The sequence below is a fragment of the Ochotona curzoniae genome, unplaced genomic scaffold (assembly GCF_017591425.1).
Source record: "Ochotona curzoniae isolate NIBS_2020 unplaced genomic scaffold, NIBS_Ocur_1.0 contig_43, whole genome shotgun sequence".
Classification (NCBI taxonomy): Eukaryota; Metazoa; Chordata; class Mammalia; order Lagomorpha; family Ochotonidae; genus Ochotona; species Ochotona curzoniae.
The window spans coordinates 3,131,105-3,150,969 of NW_024466218.1; the positions used below are offsets into that span (position 1 = coordinate 3,131,105).

General features: G+C 35.8%; 1 protein-coding gene across 2 annotated transcripts in view; it reads right to left on the minus strand.

The window, feature by feature from the left end:
• Positions 1 to 7,936: 7,936 nt before the first annotated feature.
• Positions 7,937 to 19,865, minus strand: part of DSG1 (desmoglein 1) — a 30,121-nt gene continuing 18,192 nt past the window's right edge. Inside the window, exons 9-16 of one of the 2 annotated variants that reach the window (XM_040984686.1) lie at positions 17,926 to 18,185; positions 16,495 to 16,634; positions 15,573 to 15,621; positions 15,262 to 15,503; positions 12,543 to 12,676; positions 12,104 to 12,176; positions 11,123 to 11,328; positions 7,937 to 9,028 (exon numbers count right to left, since the gene is read on the minus strand). In XM_040984686.1, the coding sequence (XP_040840620.1) occupies positions 7,937 to 9,028; positions 11,123 to 11,328; positions 12,104 to 12,176; positions 12,543 to 12,676; positions 15,262 to 15,503; positions 15,573 to 15,621; positions 16,495 to 16,634; positions 17,926 to 18,185 (2,196 nt within the window). Of the gene's footprint in view, positions 9,029 to 11,122; positions 11,329 to 12,103; positions 12,177 to 12,542; positions 12,677 to 15,261; positions 15,622 to 16,494; positions 16,635 to 17,925; positions 18,186 to 19,865 lie in introns of both variants that reach the window. The other variant, XM_040984685.1, reaches the window with a different exon arrangement.

A 19,865-nucleotide genomic window follows, 5' to 3' on the forward strand; every position in this document is an offset into this window, starting at 1 on the left:
AGGCCCTCAGGTAACTGACAACACGGACAAGTGTTGCTCTTGGGTAAAGCTGTACTGTGGATGTAGTTCACCTTTGATGCTGTCAGTCATGCATCTAGCTGAGCAAGGGCATGGGATCTGGGAAGCTCACATTGTTGCAGAAAGAAATCCAGGAACAGGGAGGTCAAAAGGCAGGAAGTGCTTTGTGAAAATCTTGTATTTGGGTTAGCAGGCAGAAAATGAAAGTTTCTCAGGTTAAATCAACTGAATCAGATTCTCTGAGGATGAGACTTAGAATTGTTTTCTTAACGTGTTCTTCAGGTAATTCTGGGTTTTTAGGCTGAAGTTTAAGAACTATTGAGTCCGACTCCGAATCCTGTGAGTGGTTCTAGCACACGCAGTACCATCTGAAAAGGGCATTTTTCTTATGCGAGGTCAGCATCTCTTCATGGAGGTGGGGCATAGAGCATATGTGTGCCTTCTTATGAGAACAGTTTACTTTCCTTTTTTTTTTCCTGTTGTTTTAAGGCATTTGTTACATTAACATAATTAAAGAAAATGAAGGTAAGATTTTTAGGAAGTTTAACCTTCAGTTTTTTTTTTTTTCCTCTGTTAATCAGTGGAATGGATTGGGCTCCAGTAAAGCATGTTCTCTGACAATTTTATAATTTGACTCATTCCTAGATTCTGAAGGATTATGTCACTTTTAGAGAAATCTTCACACTTGTCTTTTTCTGGTTTAACAAAAATGTCCAAGGCTGGGTAATTTATGAAAAGCAGAAATTTGTTTCTCAAGTACTGGAGGCTGAAAAATCTAAGATCAAAACTTTAGCAAATCCAGGGTCTGGTGAGAGCCTGTATCTAGTCTTATTTGAACAGTTGTGAAAGAGGATAAAAAGAATGAGTGAGAGAAAGAGAAATCTTGCATCTGTTGATTCACCCCACCCCCACCAAAAAATCCTCAGTTGCTGGAGCTGGCCTGAGTTGAACCAAAAGCCATAACTCCATCCATTCTCCCATTCCAGGCCTATCAGGGTTCTTCCATATCAGGGCACAACTTCTTAAGCCACCACCTACTGCTGCCAAAAGAACACTTTGCAGGAAGCTGGAATCAGAAGGAGGAGTGGGACCCAATCCCAGGCATTCTAGTGTTGCAAGTAGCAATTCAACTATTGCACTAAATGCTTGTCCCTGGATTATTTTATATTTGTTATTTTGCTTTGATTTCACAGAGCCAAATAGAATAAAACATCTTGACTGTCTTATTCCTTGAAAATCCCTAAAGGATTATCATCTTTGTCAGTATTTATCGTATATAAGTTATTATATGTTATTTAGTTTATCCCTTAATAAACTTTAATTATGGCTTGTATATTATCAATAGTCATGCAATTATATCCCTATTTTCAACAGATAAATATGCTATGCTAGTGTGTTATATTGAACCATATAAAGATTTAGGTCTGTTTCAGTTTGCACAAGTGGCACTATGTTTCTGTGAGTGAATTTTGTTCTCTAAATCACAATTTTATCAACTATTTCTCCTTTCCATATTTGAAGAGCTAAATTAGATGTGTTGATACAAAGAAAATGATGTATAATGTATTCACTTTGGGTATGCTTCCTTTCCAAATTCTCAGTATTTATATCTTGAACATACCTGATTTTTATTAAATCATAATATTAAATGTGCCTGTAAGTTTTTAAAGTAAATGTAATTTTTAGTGATAATAATTAAATAAGTTTTTTCTTTCTTCCCTATCCTTTTTTCCATTATCCTTTTTCACAACTATAGTGCTGTTGTAGTTGGCAGGTTTTAGGCTGTTTATGATACTAATGTCACTAAAAAAGTCCAATGGAAGGTTCCTAGGGTTTTCCCAGGGATCACTGAGCTCAATTAATGGGAATCATTAATTACCTCACATGGCTTAGATTTCCTGTCTTCCAGTGTCACATTTGTATTTGCCCTTAAATTGGAAGCAGATTGGTTTTCTTGGTCATGAATTATCAATAGCAAAGTCTGTAGAAGATGATGTACAAAACAGAATCTCTATTGATTTCCCATGAATAATTACTCTTCCCATGGAGATATCTGTGTTCACATTCTTTCTGCAATTAGGACAGCAGTCCAAAACTTACTTATTGGTTATGAATGGAAAGTTTTAAATGTTCTTCTCACTTAAGCTTCAGGATTACTCAGCAATGCATTCTAAAGGAAAAAAAAAAAACTATAGCATTTACTTGTTCACAGAACAGCAAGTGAGATGACTCAGAAACTTTCTATTTGAGCTCATCCATTAGGTGATTTTTGTCCCGCTCTGTTTCCGACCAAGGCTGGTTTACCCCTCCTTAGGCAGCCTGGTGATTCCCCACTCCCTGGAGGTCACCATATTGATGCCAAACTTAGTGCAGACACCCAATGGGCATAGTGCACTACAGCCCAGAACTCCTGGACTCAGCGATTCTCTGGCCTCAGCCTCCCGAGCAGCTGGGGCTACAGGTGTGTGCCACCTTGCCCAGGTAGGTGATCTTTTACATAAGGGTTTGGTTTATTAACCACAGAGTTCTAGCAGCATATTTCCACTGCTGACATGTTTTAATCTATGAAGAAAACAACATTCTTGTTCCAATTCTGTTTTTCTTCTTACTATAGATTGCAAATATTTGGAAAACTTTTGCTTTCCCTCTTGCCACAGCTGCCCTCAAATCCTGTTTTAGACTGTACCTCTGGGGTGATTCAAAGAACATGGCACTCAAAGTCAGCTGAGGAGTCAAGATCAGTAATTTATCAGGGAGAAGCTGGCATACATTTTGAAAAGAGACTTTTAATAATGTGTATGGATTAGAGTATTTTTGTCTGAAAAATTCTAACAAGTCACATTCCAAGTCAAATCAGATGTGAACTTTGGTAATATCAAAACCTGATATTATTGTGAGTGATTCTGACTAGTGGCCTTTGGCCCCATTTTTGTTTCCTGCATGATGCTTCATTAACCTATCCAGGATTTTTGTTTTGTTTTTGTTATCAGATAGTATGTACAGTATAATCACTCACCTGGATTATTCTAACGAGTCTCCTCGTTTCTGTGATTTCCTTCAAGAAATGTCAACACTGTAGACAGACAGGTCTTTGAAAATCATGTATTTGGTGGTAGGTATGTTGTGCAGTGGCTGAGCAGTCTTTATTCTGAGTCCTGGCTGTGTCTGAGTCCTGGCTGTGTTTGTGATTCCCGCTACATCCTGGGATGGTAATGGATCAAGAACTTGGATCCTGGCTACTCACACTGGGGACCATGTCTCCCGTGATGGCCCAGATCCTGCCATTGTAAGTATTTGGAGTGGGTGAGCAGATTGAAGATCTCCTCTCTCTCTTTCTGTATTTCAAATAAGTAAAATAAAATTAGTGAAAAGGTATATCTGGGCAGAACATTGCTTGCCTTACCTTCCCAGAGACTCCCCATCACACTCAGAGCAAGTGGTCTGCAAGGCAAAACTTAACCTCATCCTTACTTGCCTCCATGAGCTCATCTCCTACAGCTTTCCTTCTTTTATTCTTTCTGGATGCACAAGTCTCCTATCCTTTCTTGCACACCTCTCTGCCTGAAATGTTCTGGGCCCAGAAAGCCAGATGAATAGCATTGAGACAGGGATATGGTATTAAAAGCAAATAAGAAAAAAATGATTTTAGAATTACAATTCTGGGGACAGATAAAAATACTCTAGAAAGAGGGAAAGGTAAAAGTATAGCAATTCTAATGGTATATTTCAACAACTTAATATGCAGGCTTTTTAGCCCCTGCATACATGTGTTATTCTAAGCACCTAGTCATTGCTGTTCCTTGGCATCATTAAGGCGTACACTTGAGAGCAGACTCTGTAGTAAGCATGAAAGATGGAAACTAGGAACTAAAACGAATGTTTTACAGTAGGTATTTGGTGCAGTGGCCATGATGTCACACTCATATCTGGCATAGCTTCAAATATCAGCTCTGTTTAATCTCTTGCTAACATGCATGGTGGTAGGGTTGGTTGATCCCTGCCTAATTCAGGCCTGAGTCAGATCTGGATGTCATAGGCATTTGGGAGAGAAAATCAACAGTGGGAAGATCCGTGTCTGTCTCTTTGCCCTTCAAATAAATACAACCTTTAAAAAAAAAAGAAATGTATTTTAATTCTAGGAAAATAAGAGTTATTTCCTCTACTATGGGATGAAAATAATAACTAGATCTGGTGACTTCTAGTTATTCCTTACAGTCTTAAACCTTCTTTCAATTTTATTTTTATGATTCAGAAAAGATAATAGATTCATATCAATAATTTTATTGATATAAACACAACTCTTCGACAATTGCAAACTGACTTGGAATAACCAACAGAATACCAAATAAAGAACCAGTACCTATTGAACCCAAATGCTTTTATACTGAAATTTGAAGGAAAGTGTGTTTTGAACATCACCAAATGTGATTATTTGACTTTAAAAATGCGTATAAGACAGACAGCAGAAGAAAACTAAGCTTGACTTAGTACAGTTTGAGCATCAAGCGTGTAATAATTCTAAATAATAAAATGGAATACAGTGCAGACAAGTGAACAATAAATTATTTCTTTTTAAAAAGATTATTTGTTGGATAATAGATTCATCTTTTTTAATGTTTGTACAAATTATATAAATAATCTGGAATTGAAAGACAGATTTAATTGCATGGCCACTAGCAACCCATCATGGATTAATGTGTTCTAGTGTAACATGAAATATGTCCTAAAGATACCAAAGATAGCACCAAAGAGTGGAATTTTTTAAATAGGCATAGAGGTATGTGGCAAGTATTTTTGAAAATTTGTTTTAAGTGTCTTTCCAATATAGACATAGGCTTTTTTTTTTTGCAGTGTTTTATAACACTTTTCATCTCCTAATAAAGTCAGATGGTGCCATGTATATTATATCTTGGAGGTGAAACACATTTTGGTATAAAAATAGAAATAAATTTTATAGCTACCTAAAAATTCACTCAATATAAAATGTAATCTTTAAGGATACATGATTTGAAAAACTGTCAAAATATTACATTGGATGGAAATTATGATGTAAATATCTCTAAATAGAAATGTGGAACAGATATATAGATGAAGGCATATAAATAACCTCCAAATACTTTTTCATATCAACTTTCTAGTGCAAAACAAGAATATCAAACAATAAGGTAAATACTGTGTAGCAGACAGAATTCAATGTCAAAATTTGCTTGAGATGATGTTGTGGTTGTTATAAATGGTAAAGTATAATACATTAATTTTTATCCCTAGGAGTAGCACTTTAGAAAACAGTTGTTAAGATACTAGGCTTGATCTTCAAGTCATGTATATAAAATATTCAGTTACTGTCTCTTCTTTCTCCCTCTTATGATAGAAGGTTTCTATGAATTGGGCTAGCAACACCGATCTGAATTATGTTTATTCTCTTATAAACTGATTTCCATTCATTGGAATGGTATGCATGAGTTAGACTAAAGCATCTAAAGACAAGAATGAAATTTGATTCAAAGGCTTTTCATTGAAAAACATCATGCCTTTAAATGCATGTTTGCTGTTTTTAAAAAGGTTATTGTAAAATTTTAAATTAAACACAGTATCAGGGTGAAATCTTAAAAAAAGAAAAAAATATTTGAAATTATCTTTCTGGAAGAATAGATGACCAATACTGCCTATTTTTTTCTCTTCTCGGGACTTTTGTATCACTGTTGGATCTTAGGATCAACAGCTCTTGTGCTGGCCACTCTGTCTTTTATTAAAAAGCCAAAGAAGTATCTCTACAAGGTATCAGTTATTTTAAAAAAAAATTGTGATGATATGTCATATCAAACAAGAAATAAGCTTGCAATAGATGGATACCATTATATTTATATTAATCATTTAGTAATTATTTCTATGGCTTTGAAACTCCAGGATCCAGGCATACTCAAGTATATTTGAGCAAATATTTTTAAACTTTATTTCTGGAAAAATTGCCATTCCTACATTAGTAACCCCCTCAATAACAGCAAGAGATAAAAGAGACTCCCTTTGAATGACTTTATTCACACCTCTGCAATTTGACATAATACAGACTGTCAAAATTGTACAAATTCTACAGAGTTAAAATAAGATATGTATTGTGGCTTTCAAAATATAAACCTTATCTGCTATTATATAGAGCAAAATAGCTCTGAATAAAAATAATTCCTTCTTAGCTGTTTTTGACAATTATTGGACATTGAATATTCTTTGATCTTTTAATTCTCTGGAAAGTTGGAGTATTCAGGAAAAACTTTCTAAGTGCATATAATTCATAGCTCCAGGGCAAAACTTTTTTCCTAATTTTGTTTTGTCATATCACTTTAGTAAGTTTATGTTCACACTGAACTTAAAAAAGAAAAGCGAACTCCTCCAATAGCAAACTTGCATATGTCTTAGAATGCTTTGATTCCTTCATAGAGAGTTGAAATCAGGCAACACTATACAGGAAATGCTGAAATAATATATCATCAATAGGACAGTACTAGATTTTGAAGCTAGATAAATTTTGGAGGTTATAATTCAGAACTTATGGAAACCAGGAAATACCTTTGATGAATCAAATCGGAAATTTAAGATTTATACTAGAGGGGTGGGGTGGTTTAGAGTAAAAAAGTGAATTTGTCTAGTATGTACTGTTGCATTCTTGTCAACACAATACTATCAACTCTGAAAGGTTTTCTACTGAGCTCTTTTAGCAGAGGGTTGTTACAACAAGTTCTAAATTTTATTAAAACTCTAAGCATGGTATTATTTTATCAAACAATTCTTTTCTTTTCCCCATTAAATGGTTTGCATATCCTAAAAACATTTTTTAGATCCCTTAAAAAAATCCCCCGAAGATTAACCACATTGCAAGCTTTTTCTTTTTCACAACTCAGCTTAAGCAAATCGTTTTAATGTAGGAGTGATGTGATAGAACACTGCATGTGAATGGGTAATGTGTACTAAAAACAAAATTTGAAAAATACGATGGAGTTCCCACATGCTGACATGGTTATCAGCTTGCCATTCGTGCTGATAACCATGTCAGCGATCACTTGCGTCTGTCTAGGAAATAAATATGCAAGTTATTCCTTTTAAAGGCAGACCTATTGGTCAAGGGAAAGATGGGTATGATATCCCACAACCTCACCAGTAAGCAGTATTCCTCAAGAACCCATCTACTGTTAAACACAAACTAACACATAGGAAAGGAGCTTCATGTTAAGATTCAGGCTCAGACACTGTGGGTTTACCAGAAACAAATCTCACCCTGTTGCCACTGTACTGGAATTTCACTGCTTGGAAATGTTTTCCAATGTAAAACTCATATTGTCTTACACAATTATTAAGGTAAAAGTACTTGGTGGCTTATGGCTTGACTATGTCATCAATTTTTGTTTGTTTAAATGGTTATTCCTGGCCTGAATCTGTGGTTGAATTTCCACGAATATTACCTTTGTGAGACTGATTGTTGAGTATTTCAGATTTGTCCCACAAGCATGGGCATGTATTGCATTTTCAGTTCTCTTTGAGTATTGCTAGGCTATGTGGCAAATCCTAGAAGAGTGAACAGCTTGCCAGTAGTCACGGCCAGTGCTTTCAGAAGACCATGTTTTATTTACTCCACATGTGGAGATCTACTACAGGCCATATGAAAGCAAAGAAGACACTGCAGGCCCCAGAGACAAAGAAGGCCGGCTGCAAGTTTCTGTTCACTGTCATGATTTCCTTAGGACTCATAGAAGAAGGAGGGTTTCAAATGCTAAGGAGAGTGCTTCCCTTATGGCAACATGTCCATTTATCTTTCTAATTACCTCCCCAATTATGTTAGCACCTAATTGTGCACCAAAATTGTTAGTTTTCTGATGATGAAAATTTCTAAATCACAAATATTATGAAAAATATGCTGTGATCCTGACTACTTTGTGTATTGTACTGTACTGTACTTGGTTATTCGACTTCGAGTTGTGCTAGGGGAGGCAGATCCATGGGTCTGGCTAAAGTGATGGTCAGAAGAACTCCTCATGTGACCAATGGTGGCAGATCCCCCCATGCTGCTGCTCAGGCCCCCACTCCCACCAATACTGCTCAGCCCTATACCACCACCATTTATCCCAACTCCACCCATGGTCCCACCACCAGCTGCCATTGTGGAGGCAACAAAGCCACTGCTGCCTATGCCACCACCTCCACTCATCCCAGTGGTGCCACTAATTCCACTTAGACCTGCCCCGGAAACAACTCTCTCTGTCACAATCACATTGTGAGTATTTGCTAACTCAGGATGCATGCTTAGGCTCCCCATCATGCCAGAAGTAGGCTGGATGACTCTTTCTGTCACTACCACATTTGAAGATTCTCTAGGATTAGAGATAGTCAGAGAGGTGGGGAGGCTTGACCCTGGTGCTATAACCCTTTCTGTCACTATAACGTTTGACCCCTCTCTCAAGTCAGGCATCTCTAACATTCCATGCAAATCAGCGCCAGAGATTGGGCCGACCACTCTCTCGGTTACCACCACGTTTGATGCATGTCGGTTATCGTGAAGGTGCACAGAGGGTTTCAGAGTGCCAGAGGAAGTGTAGGACTCGGTTACAGTGACATTCCCGTAGCCTAAAGGATCAGAAATGGGCATCGGATGCTGTACACCAGGTCCTGAGGGATAGGTACTCTCAGAGATGACTGTGGTAGTGCCGAAATGCGGGGAGATTGGTGGATGGCCATTGACCACGGGCTCTGTCCCCTGCTGCGGGAACATCGGTTCTGTGCTCTGCGGTGGCCAAGAAGGATCAGGGTCTGGGTAGGATTCCGTTTCTCTTCCCAGGCTGATGTCGGCCAACTTCTTAAATTTAGGCCCCAGTGTATCCAAGAAGCTGTCATCCAAGTCTTCTCCAATAAAGCTACAGCAACCCACGGAGCCAGCGGGGGAACCTACACCTTCAATGTCATAGATGAGCAAACAATCATTGGATGGCCGTCCCTCATCTTCATCTGCGTAGGCATATGCTTTCTGAATGTGTGGAAGAAAAAGAAGTGAAATTATGGCTACACAGTCTGTGCCATTATTATTTCTTCATAGCATGTTACCAACGAGAAAAATCTAAAACAAAATTGTAGTATTTACCACAGAGGCTTTGAAAATAATTTTATAATTGCTTAAACTTTGTTTTATTTTAAAATTATTTTTAAATAATCTTTAATTGCTTAAACTTTGGCTTGAGATTGTTTGATAATGGTTTGAGTTTTGCTAAAAATGATTTTATCTACAATAAAAGTTTTGATTAAAAATGTTTTTACATGGACTTGTTTATAATTATGCTTCTTGAACACAAAGTTTCTCTCTCTCCCTCTCTCTCACACACACACACACACACATACACACATTACATGAGTTCTCTTATAACCAAGTTAGAAGGAAGCACATAAAATTATGAACTTTAAGTACGTGGAAGAGTGTACTTTTTCAATTACAAAAAATCCATCATTGATTGGATGCAATCAAAATTGTACTTTGTTTTCTTCAAAGTATGACTAACATTATGGTTTATGATAAATTTATTTCAATGTGATTTTCTTCAGCACAAGAAAATTTGAGTCTGCAAATATTGGATTTAAAATTGAAGACCAGAGATAATTTTTAGAAATAGCATCTTGTTCAACCCAAAGTTCACATACTTTGAATTTTATTTCATCTTTGCAATTCACAGTAGTGGATTGCAACTTGTCATCAGATTGTTTGTAGCAAAACAAGAAATTATGTCCCTTTACTTAAAGACGTTCAGTAACTCCTCAGTATTTGCCAAATATTCCATTAGGAACTTGACTATGGAGTAGTGGACAATATCTTATAGGACTTACATTTCAGTCATTTGAGAAAGGCAATGTGCATATTTGTCAGGGGTGGTGTCAGGGCAGAGAATAGAAAGTACTGGAGTGTTCTTTTAAATAGGGATGTGAAGGATAGTATCTTTGATAAGCAAATGTTTGACTAGAAATTGGAAAAAAAGATGTTAGAGGACTAAAGTGGATAGTGTACTGGGAAGAGGAAACTCTAAGTACAAACCTCCTGAGGCAGAATTTTAGCTTCCATGAGAATATTATTCACTTGCAAGGAAAGAGAAAGTATTCCAAAGAGTTTCAACAAACTTCATGAACAGTTATTGCTACTTAGAAGGATTTTACTAATATTTTAGTTAGAATATTAATTGCTTTCCAAGTCATTAGAGTGGTTGATGAAGACATTTTAAGCCAGAATATAGAAGGATAGAAATTGAAGTCAAATCAGTATCAGAGAGAGGAACTTTCTGAAGACTGGGTATTGCAGCAGGTGAAACCATGGGTACTTGTGTCTCTGCCTGGGAAACCTAATTCTTTTTTTTGTTACTTTTTCCAGTGGTCACACTATTTCTATTGCTTTCAGTTGGTTCTTGGAAAATTCTAGAAGTATACCATATTTTAAGCCTACTCTTATATACATATCTGAAGCTGAGCTTGGTGCTGGCAACATAATGTAGAGAACAGATGGATGAAATATCAGACATGGTAGTGTATATTGAAAAATAATCAGCTTTGTGCATGACAGTTTCATGAAATGTATGAACAAAAATCCTACAAAACTGTAGATGAGAAAATAGTAGTCTGGTTTGGGTGAACGGTTAACTGTAAAAACTTCAGGGTGACACTGATATTTGAAATGGATTTTGAAAGATGGGTAGGAGTTTTGTATTAGATGATGACAACAAACCATCCCAAAGGTGTGGAGGAAGGATTGACTTTGAAAAAAGCAGAGGTGCTTGCCAGTGGGTCGATGGTAAGCAGGCATGGGAGAGGGGCTTGATTTGTAAATAATCTTACTTGTTGTGTTGAAGAGTTTAGACTTGACAGCACAGATAAAATAAGAGCAGAAAACTATTTCCTATTTTAAATGTGGAAATAACAGTGTTGAGATTATGGCTTTACAAATATTGCTAGGGAATAATATGAAATGCTGGACCTGGAGACAAGAGGATGAGGACCTGCCTCCCGTCATGTTTAATTTTCCTGTTGGGACATCAGTGAGAGCTTCGAGTATGAGGATGCCAAGGTGTGTAGCAGAGGGTCTTACCTGACAAAAGTAACTTTCCATAAAGTTCATATTCAGACCTCCTTCTCGGCATTCCCTCACGGGCCCTCTTAATGTTCCAGGATATTCTTGACTTATGTCAGCTGCTCCTGATGATCTAACTCCATCAATGGGTTCCCATCCTGCTGTTCTTTCTCCTCCTCCCAGATCATGCATTTCCCTGCCACCGATGTCATTTGTATAAACCCCTAAAATTGATCAAATTAAATTGAATTATTATGTTCCCGGAATTGAAAATTAGCAACTTGTAATATACATCTTTTCATTTAAATATGCATTTGTGAACAAAGAAACTGAAGGGAATAGTTTTATCATTATAAATAAAGTTTTTGATATTGCCTATATCTACAATGCCATGATACACTTAAATAGCAGAATTTTGTCCCAGTGACTGTTGTTGAAAGACTATGCTATTGTGATAATAAGGAGGGAAACTGAAGAGGGGGAATGAAGAGGAAGGAAGGAAAGTTGGAAGGGGGGATTTCTATATATTCGAACCATATTATAGAAAATAATAATAAAAAATTTAAAAAGAACCATTTTAATGATTGAACCAATCATAAAGGGTCAAGCCTCACTAAATGAGCATGAATCGATTTTAATCAGATTGTGCATTAATTTTAATTGTCTATGTGTATTTGGCAGATGACAAGTTATGTTTACTCTATGGGATAAAAAAATCTTGATCCAAATTGGACTCCTGATTACAGTTCAGTACTTACATTTATAGAGATATTAAGTCATCTTCTAAATACTCTCTGATGGTTGAGGAAAATTTAGAATGAATACAGCACATAAAGAAACAATTATGGGCTTTCTCATTAAATTTAAAAATTAATAATTAAAAAAAAAGAAATGTTATAAACTCTGAAAAGCAAAAAAAGATCATGAGTAAGCAGGTATGCAAAGGGAGGAACAGAATTCCCTCTTAGTCATTTGAGCTGTTAATATATTTTTCCTTACCTGAATTGTCAATGCATTCTATTATATTTGCATTATCGGGTGGTATTTGTGGTACACAGATAGTGCCCAAGTCCTAAAAAATAAGCAACATATATTACATATATATATTCATATAGTCAACATTATATATAGTCATATATAATCATATTATGTATATATATATAATAGTCATACATTTACTTTATGCTCAAATTACTGACCATTTGCTTAAAAAATATCCTTGAGTAAATGCTTGAGATATGTTTAAAACCTGGACCACTGTCTCTGGTATTTCCATAGAATTGTGACATACTGTTGATTTCTCCTTGTGTTTCCCATTACTAACTTGGCTCAAAGAATGTCTTGGATAGTGGGTGAGTGTTTTCCCATCCCCTGGTTCATGTGTGCAGACTGAGTTTAGCTGTGTCCCAAAGGTCAGTGCTTCCAGGGATATACTTACAGTGGGTTGAGGCTGGGGTCCTTCCACTGCCCATGCATGAATTGCTCCATCTGAACATTCAGGAACGGGCTCAAAGCCAGCTCCACCACCTGAGGTACCTCCACAGTCACAACAGAGCAACAAAAATGGAACCACTGGTGGTATAAATATAGGAATACTCAGGTTACCAGCGGGCTCATAGTAAAGCAAAACAACCTTTTAAAAATGGTTAAGTCCGGATACCTTCTATATAATCATGCAATTCCAACGTTAGTATGAATGCTCAAGAAAACAAGCTGAATAAATGTCGGAATTTTCGGAAACATTGCTTTATTATAGTTATTTTTCATTTGTTTTTACTATTACAAATAGTATTATTTTATAATAGGCAATTTACCCTGTCATGACTTAGGAAAAGATAAAAAGAAAAGAGCAGAAATTGGAGAGCCCACATGAAAACTGAAGTTTTCTCAGCATCTATTTATTGTCAGTCTTCTACACAATATAATCTTGATCTTCAGTTTAGGATGAATGGATGGATAAAAGAAGTGATGTATAAGTGAAAATGTGAGGGAAGAAGGAAGGAAGAGAAGGATAAGAGAAGAAAATACAGGTTTAAAAAATCTTGTATGCTTTGCTTTTTGGAAAACACTAGATTGACAGGACACTTTCCATCTAGAGACATTACTCTAAGACCTGTATATAGATCTACAATCTTTTCGCAGCCATACTATAGAAAAGTAGTTCTCAACATAATAAAAAAAAATACATTCAAAGTGACATGAATTGAGTAAATGCTTGAGATATATTTAAAAGTGTCAGAATTAACAATCAGCACCTGGGTAATTAATTTTATAAAGCAGCACATTTTTAAGATTTATCATATTGGCTGATAATCAGTATGGCTGAAAATTTAGAATTTTATTACATATATATTTCATGTTTCATTCTGAAAATTTGCTGGAATTTTTACATTTTTGTTGTTTTAGTTCTTTTTTTTAGTAAGACTATTTAAAACCACATTTTTTCCTTTTTCATAGAACTTTTCCCAGTTATGAATTTAATTTGCAATAAGCCAATAGGAGAAATTTCTATTTTTCTGATGTGTAAATTATGTGTAAAATTATGTGTAAAATTTCTGATGTGTAAATTATGAATTAAATCTCAACTCAAAGCTGTGTGATTAGCATGTCTAAACGGCTGCCTTGATGAATTCTAGGAGATTAGAAAGTGTAATTTAAAAATTACTAATTTTTTCACATTTAAAATTTTAGTTTTTACTTATATGAGAGAGCAACACAAAGAAGAAAGGGAAGACATTAACAGAGATCAGCCATTTGCTTTGTCACTCCCTAAATTCCCGTTACACCTGGGTAAAGTACAATAAGTGAAAACATGTGATTTTTTACTGGTTTATTTTGTTATCTTCAGTTACATCCACTTTCAATATCAGAATTTCACTCTTTTTATGGCTACATAATCATGTGTGTATACCACATTTTCTTTTATGCAGTCATCAGCTGATTGCTATATGTAGGTTACTCCCAAATCTTTTCTATAACCCTGGCAGTGCGGGCAGCGATCTATGCCACTTTAATTTTCTTTGGATATATTCTCGGGAGAGGGATAGCTGGGTCATATGGTGGATTAGAGGAGTTTAAAAATGAAAGAAACTCCAGTTTACAAATAAATAATTAAAAGCATCCAGTTGTATCTGTCATGTAGTAATAGAAATGAATGTAGAATATTTTATCTATATGTGCTCTGACTTTATTCACATGTTTGTGTCCATTATCTGAGAAGGTTTCTAACACCATTTGTGATGTCATGCTTGAAGATCACAGAGTTTTTTGCATCAGTTTAATTGTAATGTAGAGATTTCAGCCTGCTCATTCCACATCTCCTAATCTTTTTCCTTAGGGATTGTAACAAGTGCCTAATTTCCATCGTAATTAATATCATAGCTAAGGAAATGCAAAAGACAACCCTGACTAGAGTAGGGCTACTCTCTTTTTCACAGGATTTACTAAATGTTTCATGTGTGGATTACTTTTTCAGAACCACAACAATATTGTGGATTAAATTTTCTTGCTTCACAAATGACAAAAACAATGCCCTTAATTGAAGAGTAGGTAACCTATGAAAAACTCATGCAAATAGGGTTAAACATTACAGTCTAATCCCAATTCCTTTAGGACTCTTATCAAATGAAACATCTCAATATAACATAAAATCCCTTTGAGATCTAGGTTGTGCTGGTCTCCAACTCTCAACCACACTGCCATGCCTACCCTCGGTCTCTCCCACTTCGGAGTTCTTCATTTTAGTCCCTTGCATATCATCCCAGGGGATTTTACATGTAGTCTTTTCCCTTACATTGTAATTTTTTTTCTCTTGTCCATCAGTCTAACATCTAGTCAGTCACTTGTGAAAACTCAACTCACTTTGTTTTCTATGTGTGGTCTTTCTGCTTGTGTCAACAAATTATTTCTGATTAAAGTTGTTTTTCGGATAGCTACTTTAACTTGTTTATTATGGCACCTTTCTATTGCATTGCATTTTACTAAAAGCAAGTATTTATCTTTACATCTTATAAACCTAGCATGAAACAGATATTTCTTGATAATTGCGCAAAAAAGGATTTTGTAAAACATATTTGATGAAATACTCAGAGGATGTATTTCCTTATTGATAATTTTGGGTGGTGTGCATATACAGATGGAAGCATTAAAATACTTACATCCTAAGATCAAGAATCCCATGACGAGCAATCCAATGCCAGCAGGACCAAAATGTACGTTATCTGCTCCACCTTGGTAGTTATCTGTTCCACCAGCACCGCTATTTGGGTTGGTATTAGTCTCTCCATTGTTGGAAGTGTTGTCAGTGGTGCCAGTTTGTGTTCCACTGCTGCCACTTTGATTACTTTCATTATTGGTGCTGGTTTCCTCACTTGTTTCGGTGCCAGTACTTGTTCCTCCACTTGTTCCTCCGCTTGTTCCTCCACTTGTTCCTCCACCTGGGTTAGTTTCCTTGGTTTCCCAGCCAGACCCATCAAGGTTGATGATAACTGTACCAGTACAAGTTCTTTGAAGTGAATCTGTAAAAAGTTTCAACACATAAAAATATTATATATTTAGTGTAATAGCCTTTGGATAATATAAAATTATTTTTTCATCAATACCTATTTCAATTATTCCCACTCAAGCCTTGTCTGTTACTCAGCTTTTAGATCAATTTATTATGTAATTATATAATTGTGTAATTATCCTTGTGAGTAGTAGCAATTCTATTTGGTGAATTATTTTCTGTATATGATAAACAGAAGATATTATACATAATTTTGAACCATAGAATTAAAAAGATACAAAAATAAAAACTCACAGGAGCAGTACACAAGGGCAACTAATATTTCAGAAGATCTTCTGCTTTTAGTTATAATGCCTTAGGGTTACTCATTGTTAATGTTACTTTGATGTGATTGTGCGATTCATTCCATTTTATACTTTTTTTTCTTAGCTTCAACTGAAAAACACTCATTTCTTAATATAAGTTTCACTAACATCGTTTCTGAGGACTATATAATTTTGTTTGAAGTAGACCATGACTTATCTATCTATTGCTTTCAATATTTAAGTATAGATATAGTGCTATTATTAATATATGTATGCAGTTGGCATTTTCTATTTAGTGTTTTTCCTAAGATGATTGGAAATGAAGTTATAATGTAAAAGTATAAGATACACTGAGATGAATTTTGTGAGCACTGAGATGAAGTCAAGATTAGCACTGTGAGCTTGCTCATTGTTATAACTCAACAACCTGGCCTAAATTATACTCTCCTGAATCATTAAAGATTTGACTCTGTAATGTCCAATATTACATCTTCTGCTAGAAAATGGGTTACTCTAAAAAGTATGCAACTGCGAATATTTATAGTTTCCTGCGTAAGGGAAGGAAGCTGATTTCTTACCATCTATAGATAAAATTGTTCCTTGATATTTTTCCCTGAGCATTTGATATTGTTCCATTGTAACTCTGTTTCTCAAAGTGATGACACCTGTTCTTGAGTCAACAGACAGCAAGTCGGCTGGATTATTTCCCATTACATATCTGTATTTGAAAGAAAACAATTCATACTAATGTCAGTCATCATAAAACGAGAAGCATTTTAATAAAGTGTGTGTGTGTGTTTTAGTTTTTCAGTCAGTACTTAGAACGCTTGGAGAGATTTTTCAGTTATGAGAGATTCCACCACCCCACCCCAAGGATAGCCCTAGCTGTATTCGAGCCACTTAAAAGTATAGAATAAAAAACACAAACAATACAAATCTAAATTTTAAAAAATTGCTGAGCAGCGGTTTCTGATAAAATGGCTTGCTATGCTCACTTTGTGTCAGAATATTCCCTTGGTGCTTGTAGTTGTATTGTAATTTGATTTTAGCAGTAGTAGAACTATCTTGACTTCTCCTAATTCTGAATGATTCTAAGAAGGGTGACCTCATTTTCATTGGCTTGGCTGGCACACCCTCCTCCAGGGCACTCCTGCTCCAAAATTTCCTTGCGACTTCACACGGCTTTTGAAGTGCAAACTGTCCTTGCCTAACTCCTCTGTCTTTCCCTTTCATTTTCATTCTGGCGAGACAGACACCACTTAGATAACTCTCTGTCTTAGATGCTTTGCTAAACTGAGAGAACTGAACTTGGAGAAGAGTTGGGGTCAGGAGGGGCTGGCTGGCTGTAATGACTGGACCTCTGCAGTCTGCTGCGGTGCGAGGAGAAAGGAGCCACTCCCACTGACACTCTGGGCACTATGAACACTTGCAAAGCACACTTCCGAGGCGAGGCACCTCTCTCTGCACCAGTCTCCTGTGCAAGCACCTTACACATACATATGCGATGCCTTCATGATTCATCAGAAATGTCTGCAGACTGAGTTTTCAGAAGCAGTACAGCGCTCTTTTCTCTTCTTACAAGTGATTTTCATACCCAAGTTACTGACCTACTAAGTGCTGAGGACTGTGAACAAAGTAACTGAAATGATCCAGCTAAGTTCACTGGATTTCCAGCTAAGCAAACCTACAATGGGAAAATCAGTTTCTGAAATCTCTCTGAGGAGAATAACTGCAACTATAAATTGCTAATCAACTAATTAACAATAATATATATAAGCACATGAGTGTCACATTTTTTGCGTGCTTTTTTTTAACCTCTTTACAATTTAACTCTTGTGTATTTCACAGAATCTTCAGTGTTTTCTTACGCTAGATACTAAATATTAAACAAGTTCAGTAGTTACTACTTTTTAAAATGAAATTCAAAAATAATAGAAGTATTTAAAAATTTCTAAAAATAATGTACATATTTTAATATGTGGTAAAATGCGTTAAAATATTATTCTCACCTAACATTTGTTGAAGGTAAACCTGTGTCTAGGTCAGTAGCCACGAATTCTCCCACTTTGTAGTTTGAGCCCATGTTACTGGTTACCACGTATGTCTTTGAACCTGGGCGGAACACGGGGCCTTCAACTACATTCAAGATAGTCACGGAGACCGCAGTAGCAATGATTTTATATTGAGACTGAATCGACTGGTGAAATTCAGCTTTATTTCTAACTCCAAGACTAAGCTGCAGATTCTTCATGGCTTCATAATCCAGGGGCTAGAAAATAGAGAGTGAAATAGTTTTACCTTAAGAAGAGAAAAGCATTCTAGATGGAAGAGAGGTCCTTTCAGAATAACTACAATTTATCCTTTTTATACTTAAATATAAATGCATATAACACACAAAGCTGATCTCTAAGTCAGTGTGTGAAAACACCCAAATGTTCTAGATCCATTATTGAAACTGTTGAAAATGTGTTACGGGAGCTATAACTATCTACTCAGCGGGTTTTAAAAACTTAAAGTGCTTCTAATAGTCAAATTATTGCAGTTTGAAATACAGGATAGCTTACATTCGCTTTAATTATTTTATATTACTCAGAAAGTAGCTCTGTTTAATATATGTTCCAAATCTATTGGCAATTCAATTATTTTAAAGGTTTTATCCATGAAGAAATTTAACTTCTGTATTTGCATAAATCAAAGGATGTAATACATACATAATATAAAGAAATGTTTATTTGCTCCAACATAATCTAGGAATAATTTATTTCACATTATAAAATAACCAAGCAGTGATTTCATTATGAGATGATATCAACATCTGATATTCATAAAATCCCACAAAACACTACAGATATGCCCATCTGTACCAAATTTTCCAAATTTTCTTGTGAAGGTAATTTAGTAAAAACAGATATTCACATATTGAACTCTCCTATTTAGCTAAAATTTTGAACCTTGTTCTAATGTTGATTTTTTTTTTGTACTTCAAAGAATTCCTACCAAATCATTTGCATCACACACATATATTGTATATAAAGTATTTCCTGTGTGATGTCATGTCTGGAAGAAAAAAAAAGTCCTCATCTGCATTCTAAAGAAAGAGATTTTGAGATGGATAGGATGAATGATTTCCTAAAGTGATATAATTATGTATAGTGAAGTAGATTAGGATCCAATTTTCCTAGTGTGGAATCCTATGCATTATAACAAAAAGGAAACCTAGGTTTTAATTTTGGTTGTATAACTTACTAGCGACTAGAACATGAGCTGGTTATGTACTCTCTCTGAGCCTCAGTGCCTGTGTCTGCATTATGGACCCAGTATAACTTGCCTTGTAGGGATGCTGTGAGAAATAAACAAAAGTGTCTGCTGCTGTTTAAAGTGTGGGCTGGAACAGGTATTGGTCTAGTGGATAAGATGTCCCTAACCCATACCAGAGTGCCTAGGGTCCTGGTTCCTGTCCTGATTCTGGTTTCCTGCTGACTTGAACTTGGAGGCAACACTGATAAGGAGGTACCTACCATCCACATGGGAGTCTTAGATATTCTGGATGGCTAGGCATTTGAGAAATGAACCAGCAGATGGGAGTTATGAGTGCCTCTCAATAAGCTGAGTATTTATCTTTGGGACACAGCTAAATTCAGTAAATAGAAACTATAGGCATGCTACCATGGAGGGAAAAGACTACCTATTCTGATTGGGAATGAAAGTATTTCAACAAGGATTACATTTTACTATGAAACATGGATTATGTACAACCATGTATAATCACACACAATCAGTCCATATTTTAAAAGTTGACTCCACAAGTCTTGTAGCACAGGGGAAAACCTTTATTAACAGCTCAGTATTAGTCAGTCTGTTCCCACATATGAAGAAATCTACTGCAGATAAATGTAGCTTATGATTAATAGAGTAGACATATTGACTTGGATTAAATCAGTGTTTCTTT